Here is a 16,611-nt window from a genome sequence, read left to right as displayed (position 1 = left end):
GGTTAAGAGCACTGACTGCTCTTCCAGAGGTCCTGAGTTCAAATCCCAGCAACCACATGGTGGCTCATGACCATCTGTAATGGGATCCGATGCCCTCTTCTGGTGTGTCTGAAGACAGCTACAGTGTACTTATATATAATAAATAAATAATCTTTAAAAAAAAAGAGTTTGTAATTGATCTCTCCTAATTTGTACTTTCCGTGGTTGGATTTTCTGTAAATCTGTCTCACATCCTGGATATCTGATAGGATCTCCTTTTTATATTTTTCAGGCATGATTTATAATCTTTAGCAAGGCAAAATTCTCTTTACTTCATCAAACATTTTTTTGTCCTAAGTTATCTACGCCTGAATCAACTAGTAAGATGTCATTCCATATAATGGTAAATTTTATGTTGAGGAAACTTTATGAATTATTCCTAACAGCTGTTGTACAAAATATTGGTGCAGTGTTGGACTATTTAACATTCTATGTGGAAGAACTTTTCAGCGATACCTTTTATCAGGTTGAGCAGTATTATTAGTGGTCACTATGAAGGCCATTTTTTTTATCCTCTTCTTGTAAAAGGTATAGTAAAAAAGCAGTCTTTCAAATCAATCACCATAACAGACCATTTCTTAGGGCAAGGGGACTCCAGGCTGTAAAGAGCCTGTTGGCTGAATCACCTTATTTATGGTTTTGACATCTGTTAACATTCTCCATTTTCCAGATGTTTTTAATGGCAAATGTAGGAGAATTCCAAAGACTGGTCGCTTCTTTTCCAATATGCTGAGCATTTAACTGTGACCGCACCATCTGTTCTGGTGCCTGTAGTTTTTATGATATCGAAGGCTGTTGTTCTACTCACACAGGTTTGCTAGTTAACCGTTTTAAAGGTAGGGTGGTTGGTTCCTTGGAAGACCAACAGCGGTTGTGTCTTGGGTATGCACAACCTGAATGGTCTTAACAACAGGACAGAGCAAATGTTCTTGTGCCAGCCATGGATGTGAGACTCAGGTGCCTCCTATGGGAAGGGACGGTAGAAGCTCAGTTGCCTAGAATTTGTGAGGATGGATTTCCTGGATCCTTAGCCACCTACCAAATACTTGAGACTGGTTGTGGCATAGGAAACCCAGTCTGTCCAATTTTACCCAGTCCAAACTGACAAGGAAGTACGTTGTCAGGTTTCCAGGACAGCAACGAGAAAAGGTGAGAGTTTGTCCCTGGAAGCATGACGTATGGAGATACCCATTTAGGAGTGACTTTAGTTTACTGTTAGACAGCTAGAGTTAACACCCACTACCTTCTCCGAGGTGCCTAAAAGACCTTCATGTTCTGTTTCTCTTGTGAGCTCTGTGAGGCTCACAAGTTCTGAAGTGGAAACTTAAGGGTCTGGAAAGTTAGTTGCGTTGGATGGTGCTTTTCTGGATCAATTCCCGTCCGCGTTGTCTGGAAATCAACAGTTCAGTTCACAGGTCAGCAGTGGCAGCTCGATCCACTCACAAACTCTTCACGGACATGGCCGGCGGCAGTCCAGTTCGGTAGAGTTGGGATAGTAAACACGAATCAGTAATGGTGGCATGACCTAGCCAGAACAGCCAATCCTGGTCTGAAGAATTTCAGACCAGCAGGGATGTCAGGAGCATCTCTTAGGGGAGCAGAGATCAGCAAAGACCCCAGACCAACAAGCTACGCAAGTCAAGCTCAGCCTCCACCCAAACTCCCTCTCACTATCCCGTGTCCTCCATGGGCCTGGCCTCAGCGTGTGTCCTGCGTCAGCACATGTGTCTGTCTCAGCTGACATCACTCTGCCCGTCAGCCCGAGTCCAAGGAAACATCGAGAAACTACAGCAGCCCACCAGAAGGGTTTTTTGGTGTGGTTCTATGAAGTCCCAACAAATGCAGCTCAACTACAAAATGCAAGGCAGACCAATACCTGTGTGTCCTTAGTGAAGAACCCTTCATCACGTGTCCTTTCACATGCGTGCTTTAGCAGAACATCCTTTTACCTGTGTCTGCCTCAGTGAAACGTTCCTTCACACATCTGCCTTAGCCTTTCACCTGTGTCCACTTCAGGGAACCACTCCTTCAGGTGTGGAATTTCTCAAGATTAGCAAACCGCATACAGAACATTCAGAACAAAACAAGGTGTGTGGTCAGCATGTCCTTGAGCCAAGTCCCTTCTCCTCGTCAGTGACAGCAGGTGTGTTACAGCAGCAATATGAAATGGCTGGCAGGCATGGAACAAAATGGCAAAGCTATTCTGGGGGATGTCACACCGTACCAGTCACCCGCTCAGCTGAATTTTTAAGTTTTGTTGTTACAAGTGAATATACTCGACCTTCAAACGCTGAGAGAGCCCACTTTTAATATGAACTATATAAACAAGGCCAAGACCGCCTCTAGGGCAAAGGCCCTCAGCCTGTGGGTTGTGACCCACACAGGGTCTCCTATCAGATAGTTTACACTACAATAAAGATTCATTACAGTAGCAAATTTACACTTGTGAAGTAGCGACAAAATAATTTTGTAGTTGGGGTCACCACAGCATGAGGAACTGTTCTAAAGGGTGGAAGCGATAGGAAGGTTGAGAAACACTGCTCTAGGAATTTATGTTTTCTTTCTCTTTCGTATTTTTCAGACAGAATCTCAAACTGTAGCCGAGATTGGCTTGGCTTGGAACACGTGTGTAGTTCATGCTGGCATCAGACTTATGGCAATTCTTCTGCTTCAGCCTCCTACTCAGGAGCCTACCAGGGTGAGATCACAACCAGGGATAATGTGATTGCTGTTCTTGGTTGTCAACTTGAGTGTACCTGGAATTAACTAATGCCAAATGGCTTGATGCCCTGTGAGGGGGATCTCTCTCTCTCTCTCTCTCTCTCTCTCTCTCTCTCTCTCTCTCTCTCTGTCTCCTTCCTTCTTTCTTTTTTCCTCTCTTCAACCCCCTCCTCTTGGTCCTCCTCCTCTTCTTTGGTTTTTTTGAGACAGGGTTTCCCTGTGTAGCTCTGGTTGTCCTGGAATTCATTTTGTAGACCAGGCCGGCCTTGAACTCAGAGATCCACCTGCCTCTGCCTCCTGGGTGCTGAAGCTAAAGGCATGAGCACCATTGGATTTTTTTTTCTTAATTAAATTATTTGAAGCAAGAAGACCTACTTCTGATCCAAATCTTTGAGATGAGAAGATAAATCTTTAATTCAGATCTTTTGAGATGGAAAGGCCCACCTCTAATCTGGACCACACCTTCTTTTTTTAAAATTTTTTCATCTTTATTAACTTGAGTATTTCTTATTTACATTTCGATTGTTATTCCCCTTCCTGATTTCTGGGCCAACTTCCCCCAACCCCTTCCCCTCCCCTTCTGTATGGCTTTTCCCCTCCCCATCCTCCCCCCATTACCGCCCTCCCCCCAACAATCACGTTCATTAGGGGTTCCGTCTTGGCAGGACCAAGGGCTTCCCCTTCCACTGGTGCTCTTACTAGGCTATTCATTGCTACGTATGCAGCTGGAGTCCAGGGTCAGTCCATGTCTTTGGGTAGTGGCTTAGTCCCTGGGAGCTCTGGTTGGTTGGCATTGTTGTTCATATGTGGTCTTAACCCCCTTGAGCTCTTTCAGTCCTTTCTCTGATTCCTTCAATGGGGGTCCCGTTCTCAGTTCAGTGGTTTGCTGCTGGCATTCACCTCTGTATTTGCTGTATTCTGGCTGTGTCTCTCAGGAGAGATCTACATTCGGTTCCTGTCAGCCTGCACTTCTTTGCTTCATCCATCTTATCTAATTGAGTGGCTGTATATGTATGGGCCACATGTGGGGCAGGCTCTGAATGGGTGTTCCTTCTGCCTCTGTTCTAAACTTTGCCTCCCTATTCCCTCCCAAGTGTATTCTTGTTCCCCTTTTAAAGAAGGAGTGAAGCATCTGCATTTTGGTCATTCTTCTTGATTTTCATGTGTTCTGTGCACCTAGGGTAATTCGAGCATTTGGGCTAATATCCACTTATCAATGAGTGCATACCATGTGTGTTTTTCTGTGATTGGGTTACCTCACTCAGGATGATATTTTCCAGTTCCCTCCATTTGCCTATGAATTTCATAAAGTTATTGTTTTTGATAGCTGAGTAATATTCCCTTGTGTAGATGTACCACATTTTCTGTATCCATTCCTCTGTTGAAGGGCATCTGGGTTCTTTCCAGCTTCTGGCTATTATAAATAAGGCTGCTATGAACATAGTGGAGCACGTGTCTTTGTTATATGTTGGGGCATCTTTTGGGTATCTGCCCAAGAGAGGTATAGCTGGGTCCTCAGGTAGTTCAATGTCCAATTTTCTGAGGAATCTCCAGACTGATTTCCAGAATGGTTGTACCAGTCTGCAATCCCACCAACAATGGAGGAGTGTTTCTCTTTCTCCACATCCTCGCCAGCATTTGCTGTCACCTGAGTTTTTGATCTTAGCCATTCTCACTGGTGTGAGGTGAAATCTCAGGGTTGTTTTGATTTGCATTTCCCTTATGACTAAAGATGTTGAACGTTTCTTTAGGTGTTTCTCAGCCATTCGGCATTCCTCAGCTGTGAATTCTTTGTTTAGCTCTGAGCCCCATTTTTTTAATAGGGTTATTTGTCTCCCTGCGGTCTAACTTCTTGAGTTCTGTGTATATTTTGGTTATAAGTCCTCTATCTGTTGTAGGATTGGTAAAGATCTTTACCCAATCTGTTGGTTGTTGTTTGGACCACATCTTCTGCTGGCAGCTCATATCAAGGACATGGAAGAAGGAAGTTTGGTTTATTCATTTGCTTACTTCTTCAGGATTCCTGCATGTACTGAAGACCAGCTGAAATATCCAGCCTTATGGACAAAACCGTTGGGGTCCAGGAGTTGCCCCATAAACCGCATAAACTCTGACCTCACTTAGACAGGGATGGTTTATTGAATGCCCATCCTAAGACTGATCATCAGAGATATAGCTGAGAATTTGTCAGGCTATGACCCTGGACATTTTTCTAGGTCAATTTGTAAAGCCTAAAAGTGTGAGCTCATAGGCAGGTGCTGGAAGGGCTGCCTGGTTGTCAGCCCTGACTCAAGCCATTTTAGACAACAAAGGTTCATACTGACTTTTTATCTTTTTAAAGATTTTTTTATTTATATATAAGCACACTGTAGCTGTCTTCAGACACACCAGAAGAGGGCATCAGGTCTCATTACAGATGGTAGTGAATTACCATGTGGTTGCTGGGATTTGAACTCAGGATCTCTGGAAGAGCAGTCAGTGCTCTTAACCATGGAGCCATCTCTGCAGCCCTCATATTGACCTTTAATTTTATGGGTCCTACATGAAGCTTATAGTTATGGAATTTAAGATTAAGAAACCTCACAACATAAAGAACCTCCACCCAGTGGTTCAGGAATGGTTGGGTGGGGGAGCACCCTCGAGGAGGCTGGGGAAGGGGGTGGAATGCAGGGTTTTTGGAGGAGAAACTGGAAAGGGGGTTAACATTTGAAATGTAAATAAACAAAATAACCAATAAAAAAATACACAAGTTATGTGATCATGCCTGACCCTGCTGTGAGTCTAATTATTTTCAGACAACAATAACGGGCGGACATATTACAGCAAGAATATGAACTATCTGGCAGGCATGGAACAAAATGGCTACAGCTATGCTAGGGGGATTGGCTTCAACAGGGGCAACTACTGCGTTTTGGACCTTCCATTCCTTGTTGAATTAGCTGTACCACAGCCTATAAGCCATTCTAATACATTTTCTTTCTCTATATACAGAGTCATTCTAGGAGGGATGATTGGTTATGCATTGTTAAATGCAATGCTGATCATGAAACCCCATCACTTCCACAGCAATATGCAAGTGTAAGTAAGTTACCTAACAACTGAACAGAAATTAAAATTTACTGCATTTATTGCGTGTGTCAGCAGGCATAGGGAACACCTGGCTGCTTACATCTCTTGGTCTCTATAGAGTAGTGGGAGAACTGAGAGCCACTGAGGAGGTCTCTTAAGCGAAGACCAAACTCCTTGCAGCGACACTGGATTCCAGGCTTGTTCTCCTGTTTAGGCCTCACTGTGGTCTATGTACACTCTATGCATTCTCCCCATGCAGGTTCCCATGGACTGAACTCAGAAAGGTGGGGTTGGGAGAAAGATACATGGTTAGATAGTGCACCAGGTTCACATTGTGTCAATGTGATTTAATCTAAGGACAAAGAAGTGGAGTTTCTCTGATGGCTTTCTTCTAAACCCTTGAAAGGATCACTGGGGTTTGGCCTCAGTACTTCATATTTCTTGCTGGGTCAGCGAAACTCAAGGAAGCTTGAGATTGTCATAGGCACAGTATTATGCTACATATACTGAGTAGATGATACTAAGTTGTTCAGATGGTCATACCCATTTGCATGTGTTCTTAATGTGGACCTAAGGAAAGAGATTAATGTCCTGAGAATAGAAAGATCATTCCCAGTTCTTTTCTACCATTCCAGAGTGAAAGACTGGTATTGAGAGAATGGTAAAAAATTGAGAATTCGTAGATGATGCTTTGAATGAAGGGTGGGTTTCTGTGCTGGTTTTAGACAGGGTCTCAAATATCCCATGTTGCCCTCTCCCTGGCTGGCCAGGTTCACTTTGAGCTCAGATAAACCCCCTTCCACTTTCCAATAGATAGTCTTACAAGAGTGGCCTCCAAGGACTGTGAGGACAGCATTAGCCTTTGACAGTTGAGGTGTGTAACCCACAACTATAGTTTGAGCCACTTTGTTCCACGTCTACCAGCTATTTCAGAGTGTTGCTCTGATATGTCTGACAATCAGGGACACAGATAAATAACCTGATAGAGAGCAAGGACACGGTGATCACATCCTTTCCTCTGCGGTATGTTCTGGATGAGGCTTGTTAAAATTCCAATATTTCAGAAAGCTTTATATAGGGCCCATCACATTAAGGGTCACTGTGCACTGTTCTATCTAAAATGGCCTAATCAGAACTGACTACCATATAACACTTCCTGCAGTCCTCATATGAGAAGCTTGAGCTTTGTGTTTTGACTTTTTTCTTTCTTTCTTATTTTTTGCTGTATAAGTTGAGAGGAAGATATTTGGGGCCATGGATCTGCCCCCAAAATCTGGGCTATGGATGTGATCAATCAGTGTTAGTGTGTGCATTCAATACAGTATCCATTTTTTACTGTGACAGATGCTTTTGTGTTTGGTGGGGAAGCCCATGACCCAGAGCACAAGTGCAGGGATCTTCCTCTATCCACGTAGTGATGTTTATAGCCTCGTCCTACACCTTTATCTGCACCCCCTATATCTCTTGATTATTTTATTCTTCTGATAGAAGCTCATGGTATATCTCACTCAGGCCTGGGAGCAGTGCTCCTTTGGCAACATTGGTGCAGAGAGGAGAACCCCACAAGCAGCATGAGGTTCCCTTCATTGGTGGTTCCAATATTTCACTTTCCTCTGCCAACTGGTCTCCACGCTGTTCCTAGCACCATAAAGACTTCAACTCTTTCTCCTAAGGAATTTTCTGGCAATTGTCGATTGCTAAGCACATGACTTCATGAGTGTTCCCCTAACATACACCCATGTTGTAACCTACCATGCAGACTGTTTCTTGATGTGATTTAAAGCACCCGTACATAATGAGACAGGAGAACTTTTGACTGCATAATCAAGCTGGTGTGAAATCTCAGGAAGTTTTAATGGCTAACATTGGTGAATGAGGACAATTTGAGTTAGGATGAGACATTTTGGGGCAAGATATGGAAGGAAACATTCATTTAGATGCATAGGAATTACTAAGGTTTTTCTAATCAAGCCTTGAGGAAAATTTGGCTTTGGAAGCAGGAGATGCTCAGTGGCTCTCCCCAGGAAAGTCTCCTGGAAAGGGCACCTCTGCTTATGCTCAATACAGGGAGATCATTAGCAGGGATGCAAAGTCTGCTCCCCATGACATCAGCTGTCCCTTCTTGGACATTCTATTGTCTCCTAGAGAGTTCTGGCATCCTCTGTGATGTCACCAGTGTTGTAGTGACAACCAGTGCCCTAGTTTCTCTCAGTCTGAGTCTGGCAGTTACAAGCTAAGACATGTTTTCCCATCTTCGCAAGCGTTTTGGGAGGGGGAACGTCGATTGTGGAGAGACTAGAGTGAAGGAGTCTGGCCTTTCGTCTCAAAGTAATGATGGACAAAGACAGCACTTCTGGGGAAGGTGGAGTAAGTTCTGGGCAGTATATTTTGAGCTTCCTGTCAGGGGGGCTGCAGGCTTAAGCTGACCTTTCTAGCAATGGCCCACAACAACTGGAGCATCTGCAAAGGAATTGAATTTCCATGAATATCACAATTCCTTACAGTCAAGGATTTCAGAACTTTAGTTTCCCCATCCCCACAGGGAGGATATGGTAAGGCCAATGCTATTATACTGTGAACTTCTGGTCTTTACTTTCACAGTTCATTTGCTATGTTACATTGATACAATAACACCATGAGGAGTCATGGAGGGTCCACCTTTTCTGAGTTTAGACAGGGCAGCAATGTATTTCACTATCATTGCTTTTTTTAAATACAGTGGATATCTGACAGAGTTACAGGGAGAGAATTGTGCTCCAGGCAATAACCTTATGTTCTTAGACCTCCTCTGATTTCTTCTAACTGGCAGGGTCATCGTTAGCTTTATATATTAGAGGATGTGTGTTACAAACATTTTTCTACAATACCAAAACTATTTGGAACATGTGGACCAAGATTCAGCCTGTAACCTATTGGAACTTCTGGGGCATTTGTTATTTCATATGCGGGATTTGATAAATCTGTTGAACATGTCCTCCATGGAAATGTGTTTTAAATCCAAAGTTGTTGACCTATAGTGTCAGGGTAGGACATCTGAGTGTCTCCAATCACTCAAGTCTTGTGGATGGTGAATTTATCATCTGACTTCTGAAACCACAGGGGTAAGGGGCCTGAAACCAAGTTGTACCCTGTTCAGTTGATAATAATCCTGGAGAAGCCATCTCCGTGGTACATGTAAGCACGTGATGTCCGGCATAGGGAACACCTGGCTGCTTACATCTCTTGGTCTCTATAGAGTAGTGGGAGAACTGAGATCCCCTGAGGAGGCCTCTTAAGCAAAGACCAAACTCCTTGCAGTGACACTGGGTTCCAGGCTTGTTCTCCTGTTTAGGACTCACTGTGGTCTATGTACACTCTATGCATTCTCCCCATGCATTTTCACTTGTGTCCTTCTACCTACAGAGCCTGGGAGAGAAACATCATCCACTGGAACTGCCCTAAGTGAGAAGCAGGCCAAGAAGGAAAAGGAGAGGCTGATTAAAGAGCTGCAGCTCATTACCGAGGAGAGAAATGACCTGAGAGATCGCCTGAGGTTTCTGACAGAGAGATCTATGAAAAACAGGTATGAATTGCTCCAAACATTCTTGTTTCATTCCTGGGTCTGCAAGGTCACCTTCATCTCATCCTATTAAGGTTTTGGGTTCTAGAAAGCTGTGCCTCCCTAACCACCATGTGCTAAACCTCACCTCCCATATAGAGGAGATTCAGAACCTGACCCTTCCTGAGGAGCGAGATGGAAAATGGACTCATCTGCTTCCATTTATTGAAAAGCAGGATTTGTGGTCTGAATGAAGAATTCAGGGATAAAGTCAGGGAGAGTGAGTTCCCAGTGTGCATTTGCAAAGCTCTTGACAGCTGGTGGCTGTGCAAGATTGTAATTGCAGTGAGTTTATGATGAGTCTCTGTACTTGCTAGGCAGGTGACTGAGTGCTGGAAGATCCAGGCAGCAGCCTGAGGGACCTGGTCCCAAACTGTTCATCTCAATGCTTGACTAGAAGGTCTCAGGCTCAGGCCTGATTGTTGTTGTCTGTGTGTCTTACACTCTGAGACAGCAATGGTGCATGCATTTCTCCTGGTTCTCACAGTGCTCTCTGTTTCCATATTTGTCTTTCTCTTTCTCTGACTCTGTTTACTTTTCTCTTTTTTGTGGGTGTGTCTCAGTCTGTGAGTCTGTGTGTGCATACATCCAAATACATATGCACAACTTTTATATGTTTATATTTCCCTCCACACTTGGAATCTAGGAGTCTATGTCTTGGCTTGAGTATTTACCTGTAACACTTTCATGGTCATGTGAATGCTTTGTTCTGGGAGCCCCACTGTCAACAGCACAGTTCTTTGCCTATGTGGCCACAATTGTCTGTATATTTGTATTCCTTGTGCAGATTATAATTTTGGGTTGATATATGGTCTGTTATCAGGACAGGAAAAAAGAAATCACAGGATTCTGGGTGTGTTGGGTTTGGGGGAGCATGGAGAGGTGTGGCCTAGGCTCTTGATAGCTCAACTGGCTTGACTGCAGATTTCCTCTTGATTGAACAAAGGGAGCCAGGGAACCCTCCATCTGGATGCTGAGATTCTGGTGTCCTGGATGCAGAAAAACACGTTTCTGAAGCTGAAGAATATCCAATATGTAGAATTCAGAAGGTGTCCTTCCAGGACTGGGGTAGTACAGGACCCACCCTGAGTTCATATATTCCTAAATGCTGATGTTCATTGTATTCTATCATTTGGGGCCAGGCCACACTTCAGGGCAAATCCATATTATGAAGACCTGGAGAGAATGGAGGAGGCGGTCATGTCAATTCTGCACAACTTAGAGATGGAGAACACTGAGATCCATGAGAACAACCATAAGCTGAAGAAGGAGATGACCTTCTCTAGGTAAGTCCTGGTCAGAAAGGCTATCACTTGTGGAATGGCCATTTCTGACTTTCTTTGTTCTGGATTGGACGGTCTTCAGCTCTGGTTCTATCTCTTGTGCTGTTTACACATCAGTGTGCCAGGGTCATTAGGACTCAGTTTTCAGTTCCATAAAAGACTGTTACTCATCCCAGGATTGTCTAGGCATCTTCAGAAGGCTCTAGATAGAACAGTACTGATTGAAGTCAGCAGAAGGTTATTAGGCTGACCTGGATCTCTGGGGTCACACCAGGTTTTACAACACTCAGTGCGTGGACCACATGGTTAGCATGACCTTCCCTTGGTTCTACTGACCTCCTTTCAGGGTGTTTGCCCACTCCTAATTGATGTAGCCCCCATGCATTGGGCTTTCATGGATAGTTGTAGATCCATGTTCTTTTTGAGAGATGTGGACACTAATTGGTGCTCAGGCCAAACAAACAATTTATTCTTCCCCGAATTAACTCTTTGTGGTTTGTGCAGCAGCATTATATGTATTGAGATGTATTCTATTAAGTCTTCATGGGTATCTGGGACCTGGTAGAGTTAGTGAGACTTGGGAGTAGGAATGGGAGAAAGGGGCAGCATGATCTTACTATGCAGACTGTATTTCCAGAAACCTGCTCAGCCAGCTCCTGATGGAGAACACATGTAGGAAGAAGTTGGTCCCACTGAAGCAGGGGAGCAGGGAGGGACATCTTGAGTGTGCACTGAACCAGACATATTTGGTTGACTTCAACAAGAAAGATAAAGACCAGCAACCTCCAGACCCAGCATCATCTGGTAGGGACGAGTAGCTGTGTGAGCTTAATAATATCTGATAAAATTTGCCAATTTGATACATCTTTGCTTCCTCCTACCACCTTTCTAATTTACACTCCCAACCAGCCAACCACCTCATGCAATGGAATTGTTCATTGCTCTGCCTATGCACAAGTATTCTGGGAAGTCAACCACTTTTCAGAAACTAAATTATTTTGCACGTATATTTGTCTGCTCTTTTTGAAGCTGCAGTATAGAAATGGTGACAGATTAATAACATACCTCATTATTGCATATCCACGTGATAGATTGGATGCTATGTAGAGTTTTGAACAAGTTCTTGGTTCTTTGACAAATGACACTCTGTGGTCATGTGACTTCTTGTGTAGGAAGCACCTTTGGGGGATAAGAACAAAGTGCAAATGTCAAATTAGAACTTGTCATTGGTTTTAACCTTAGTGACATATGGACGTCTCCTTTCTTTCTGCAACCCAATGAGGTCTCTTCCCATTGCCCTGTACTTAGTTTGCTCTGGTACAAGTCTCAGTCCCATATTGGCAGCCCACATTACTTTGAGGCTCTCTGGAGGTTTTGCCCTTCCCAAAGAGTTAGCAACAATGATATCAGTTAAAAGGTCCATGTCGACTGTCCAATAGAACTGAGGCGGTAGAAGGCAGCATTCTGACAGCTGGCTTGCATTTCCCCACCAAATCAGTGTCTGAAAAACTGCCTTCCTCTCCCAGGTCTCAGAAAGTGCAAGAGAGCTGGAATTGGACACACACCAGTAAGAGAGCTTCCTGAGGAATAAGTTGCTTTCTCAGGAGTCCCTGATGACAAACATCCTGAAGGGTAACTACATTTTGTGGATGAGTATTCTTCCTCAGAGTTAATTTGTCATTTCTTATAGACCCTAAATTTATATAACACTAAGCCAGCCTGTCTGATTGAGGTCTTACTCACTTTCTTCTTCAGAAAACACCACTTGAGAGTCAACTTGGGAGACCGCCTTTCATTATGTGTGCAAGAGGAGAAAGAGCAATACATCTGTGCTTCTAAATGTTTGTTAAGAATGTGCTGTTTAGAAATATTTTTGTTATGATTTTAATTGAAGTTTTCTTTTTGTTGTTTCGTATTTATATGTTCTTCTTACTATTTTTCACTTTTCAAATATTTTTAAATATTTTAATTTATTCGTTTTAATCCTGTTTTGTTGTAAAAATGAATTCCTTATGAATAAAAATTGAATTCTATCTCTTGACTCTTAAGACCATCTTTCTTACTCAAGGGTTCTGTCCCCTCCTGTGGACTTAGAACTGACAGCTAGAGACGGATCTCTGCATGTTCCATGGAGCCTGGGCTAATAAGTGAATTCAAAGTCACCAAGGGGTACCCAGTGTGACAGTGTCTTTTGTGTGGATAATGTGGCTGTTTCTCGGACACACCCTTTATGATGTAATCACTGACATGCTTTACCCAATTGTTAGGGTCTATGTGGTTCTTCTGAGAGAGCAGCAGATTCTCTAACCTGTGAGTCATCACCACAGCTCCTGCAGGTGGCTTCTGTTATTCCACATGAGGTGCTGTATTAGGTGGACAGGATCACCTACAATTAAATAGAGAGATCTCAGGAGATGTGTACTCACAGGGAACTTACTGAGCCGTGCGTGCTCAACGTGTTAGGTTGCCAGGCATCCCTACAGGGCTCTGGTGTTCCCACTGCTCATTGTGGGTCAGGATCATCCTCCAGCATCACTTAGTTTCCATATTAGAGCAGATCTTTCAGCTGTTGCCAATGATGACCATATGTATTATGCACATCTGACAAAATACAGAATAGAAACTAGCTTCCTGTTGGCCAGATTGGCATAATGAGTTTTTTGATTGTTAGCATGAAAATTATTTTAATTTAAGCAGTTTAGGGAGGATCCTCAAGAGCATCCATAGTGAATGTAGCCTGCAGCTGTGAACACAGGTTTCTGTTGGAGAGCAGGCTTGTGCAAGCCCAGAACCTAGGTGGGACAGTTCAAGCTACCCTTTTTCCATGGCCAATCTGATATCCTATTGATAAAGCATTTTTTCCAGGTGGTGACTGATTTCCAATTTATGGAATTGAACTAACTTACTGAGAGTGGAGGTGACTCAGAGAGTTAAAGTACAGAAGGACCAATCCACAATGTCCACAAAAGCTTGCTGTCACACCAGGGCTTTTAAAAGCTCAGCAGCTAGAGAAGCAATGTAGTATTTGGTTATTCTCATGCTTAGGTCTAGTCATTCATTATAAGCTGACCATGACACAAAAAGAGTCATCTGTGTCACAGTAGAAACTAGTTCTAACTAGATTCACACCACACTATCACATCACTACCGTATTTGAGGTTCTCAGTTACTATCTAAGACCCTGGAAGATGCCTGGGTCTTGCTACACAAACTCATGATTTATGTCTTCATGACATGGTGTGCTTTGCTCTGTTAATGCTACCATTGGCATACAACACCTTGGATACTTTGTGCTGACATCTGGTACATGAGACAATAGCTCATGTCTTCCTTACCTTAATAAGGTATCCTTAGAGTATGGTGTAGTCAGAGGGGCCTTTTTTTCTCTCTGAATTTGCAAAATATTTCCAGTCTTCAGACAAGTCTTCAGCCATTGTCCAGTGCCTGTCTTGAGATGGCCACATTGTCTCCTGGGAGTATTCATCCAGCCTGCTCTGTAATTTTGTAGAAGATTAATAGTGTTCCAGGCCTAGGATTTAATTCAGTGTGACTGTACTTTCCAAACATGCTCAAAGCCCTACATTCCACCATAGCCTTGTGTGCTTTAGAGAAAGAAAATAAAGAACCACATTGCACTTGAAATTTCTCCTCCAACAAAAGGAGAGCCTGCATAGGGCCTTTAAGTAACTCTAAGTCCCAGCTTCTGCATAACTCCCTCCATCAACTCCATTATTGGTGTATTTTCATTACTGCTCACTTTATTTTTTGGTGTGCAAAGAATGTGTACCATGTCAGTAAAGTGTGTGTGTGTGTGTGTGTGTGTGTGTATTTGTGTTTGTTTGTGTTTCTGTGCAGGTGTTTGTGTATGTTCATCCATGAACTATCAATTTTCATAAAATGACTTAGAATATCGTAATGAAAACTGTCGAGGTGCATGCAGACGTGTGTTACTAGTGTCCCACGGCACCTGGTAGGTAACACTGAAATGGTGGTCTACTATAATACAGCCTAAAAACAGGCTGTGGATGGTTTACACAGAGATTGTGATGTCATCACCACTAGAGAGAGCAGCAAAAGCTTCATTTATCACATGCTGCTGTTACCAAGATGAGGCAAAGCCTTATCCTATAGAGAGTCTGGTAGGATTTGATGGCAGGAAATAAACTTAGTACTAAAATCATTCAATTGCAAACGAAGAGGATAATACAAAGAGTCATACAAAGCAAGAGCTGTTTTTTGAGGAGATCCATAAGAGAAACATCCCCTTGCTGAAACTAAGTACACACCACAGTGTCAATACCTAAATTATCAAATCAGAAATGAAAAGGGGGATGAAGCAATAGACATGTGAGTGAATTCAACAATCATTAGAGCTTCTTCAGAGTCCTTTACTACAGAAAAGTGAAAAATCTATTTGATATTGGTAATTTTTCTACACAGATAACAAATACCAAGTTAAATCCAAATGTGGAATTTAACTCATAAGATTATTCTCATAAGAAAATAGATAGTATTTAAACGATGCCACTACAAAAATTAAAAAATATATATGAGGGCCACTAGGCTTTAATGCAGCCTTTCTACCAGACGTTTAATGACGACCTAATAACAATAGTGCTTCAATTATTCCACTGATTTGAAAGAGAAGGAACATTGCCAAACCCCTTCTCTGAGATTCTCTTTTTACCTAGAATTCCTGAGTCTGTTGCTTCTTCCATTGTCACCCCATCAATAGAGCTGCAGGGCGAGTCCGTCCCGCCCCAGAGCGTATCCGCCAGCTGACAGGGCTGGGTTTTGCTCTGCTTGCCCCTGCTCCTGCCCCCGCCCCTGCTCTTGCCCCCGCCCACGCCCCCGCCCCACACCTGCTCTCGACGTCGCCTCCGACCCATCCCCCCTCCCAGTCCCACCACCGCCCTCGACTCAGACCGGTCCCAACTCCCCGCCCCCAGCCTGCCCTCGCCCCTACCCTGCCCCCACACCCGTCCTCTCCTTCGCCCCCCCCCCCCCCCCCCCGCCTCTGCCCTCGCCGCCGCTGCTTGCATGGCTACCATTCCGTCTTTGACTCCCCTGTCGACCCCACCGCCACTGCTGCCACCTTCTCCCACTTCTTCAGCCCAAGACTTTTGAGATCCTGGCTTGGAGCGCTCTGCACTAGGAGGCTAACGGAGGTGAGGAGAACCTAAGGGACAGACCCCAGGCCTGGCCCCAGAGACTTGTGTCTCCCCCTCCCCCGAAGTGCTTTCCCGCAGTTCTCCATTCTGGGTTCAGTTTGTGGGGACTCCAGCAGGTGGCAGGCTTTGCTGATCCTCAGGTGTGAGTCTGGGACAGTGGTGGGACTTATGGTTGAGGGAAGTCTTTCAGGGAAATGCAGGCTTTTCTCAAACTCTTGGACCATTTGGTGCCCTCCCTGGGTCACAGGACCTGTGGAAGTTGGGAAGCCACTTTTCACTGTCCTGTGTGACTTTCCCTGCAGAGTGAGCTCTCCTGCAGGAGATGCTTTCACATGCTTCTTTAAAAGCACCTGTTCCTCAGATCCAGATCAGCTGTGAAAACAGGCTTCTCCATGTCAGTGTGCTAGCTCCCCCTCCCAGCTCAGAGCTGCAACACCCAAGGATCCTCCAGCCCCAGTACTGGTTGGGTCCCATGGAGGAGTTAGAGCAAAGTGCCCCTTCTGAGAAGTGACTCAGAACAGAAGGTTCCTGCAACCCAATGAGGTCTCTTCCAGTTGCCCTGTTCTTGGTTTGCACTGGTATAATTCTGAGTCCCAGATTGGCAGCCCACATTGCTGTGAGGGTTGCTGGAGATTTTGCCCTGCCCACAGAACAGAAGGTTCAGAAGAAAGGCCAGCTTGACATAATGAATTCTTTTGATAGATGGCAAAAAAATTATCTTAATCTAAGC

At 44.0% G+C, this 16,611-nt stretch overlaps 1 protein-coding gene and 1 long non-coding RNA gene across 2 annotated transcripts; one reads left to right on the top strand and one right to left on the bottom strand.

Moving 5' to 3' along the window:
- Nucleotides 1–8,039: 8,039 nt before the first annotated feature.
- Nucleotides 8,040–12,743, top strand: LOC134478878 (disks large homolog 5-like). Its single transcript, XM_087596645.1, has 6 exons — nucleotides 8,040–8,196; nucleotides 9,232–9,391; nucleotides 10,570–10,713; nucleotides 11,348–11,514; nucleotides 12,237–12,342; nucleotides 12,466–12,743. Exons 1-5 carry the CDS (start codon nucleotides 8,070–8,072, stop codon nucleotides 12,299–12,301), a joined length of 663 nt encoding a protein of 220 aa, XP_087452771.1. The 5' UTR covers nucleotides 8,040–8,069; the 3' UTR covers nucleotides 12,302–12,342; nucleotides 12,466–12,743.
- Nucleotides 9,571–15,493, bottom strand: LOC120098586 (uncharacterized). Its single transcript, XR_015644004.1, has 5 exons — nucleotides 15,398–15,493; nucleotides 14,046–14,204; nucleotides 13,019–13,096; nucleotides 11,776–11,889; nucleotides 9,571–10,603 (listed from the first exon to the last, which is right to left on the bottom strand). It is a non-coding gene; the product is annotated as an uncharacterized LOC120098586 (long non-coding RNA).
- Nucleotides 15,494–16,611: the final 1,118 nt, after the last annotated feature.

The sequence above is a fragment of the Rattus norvegicus genome, chromosome 19 (genome assembly GCF_021556685.1).
Source record: "Rattus norvegicus strain SHRSP/BbbUtx chromosome 19, alternate assembly SHRSP_T2T, whole genome shotgun sequence".
NCBI classification, from domain to species: domain Eukaryota; kingdom Metazoa; phylum Chordata; class Mammalia; order Rodentia; family Muridae; genus Rattus; species Rattus norvegicus.
This window is presented reverse-complemented; position numbering and strand designations above follow the sequence as displayed.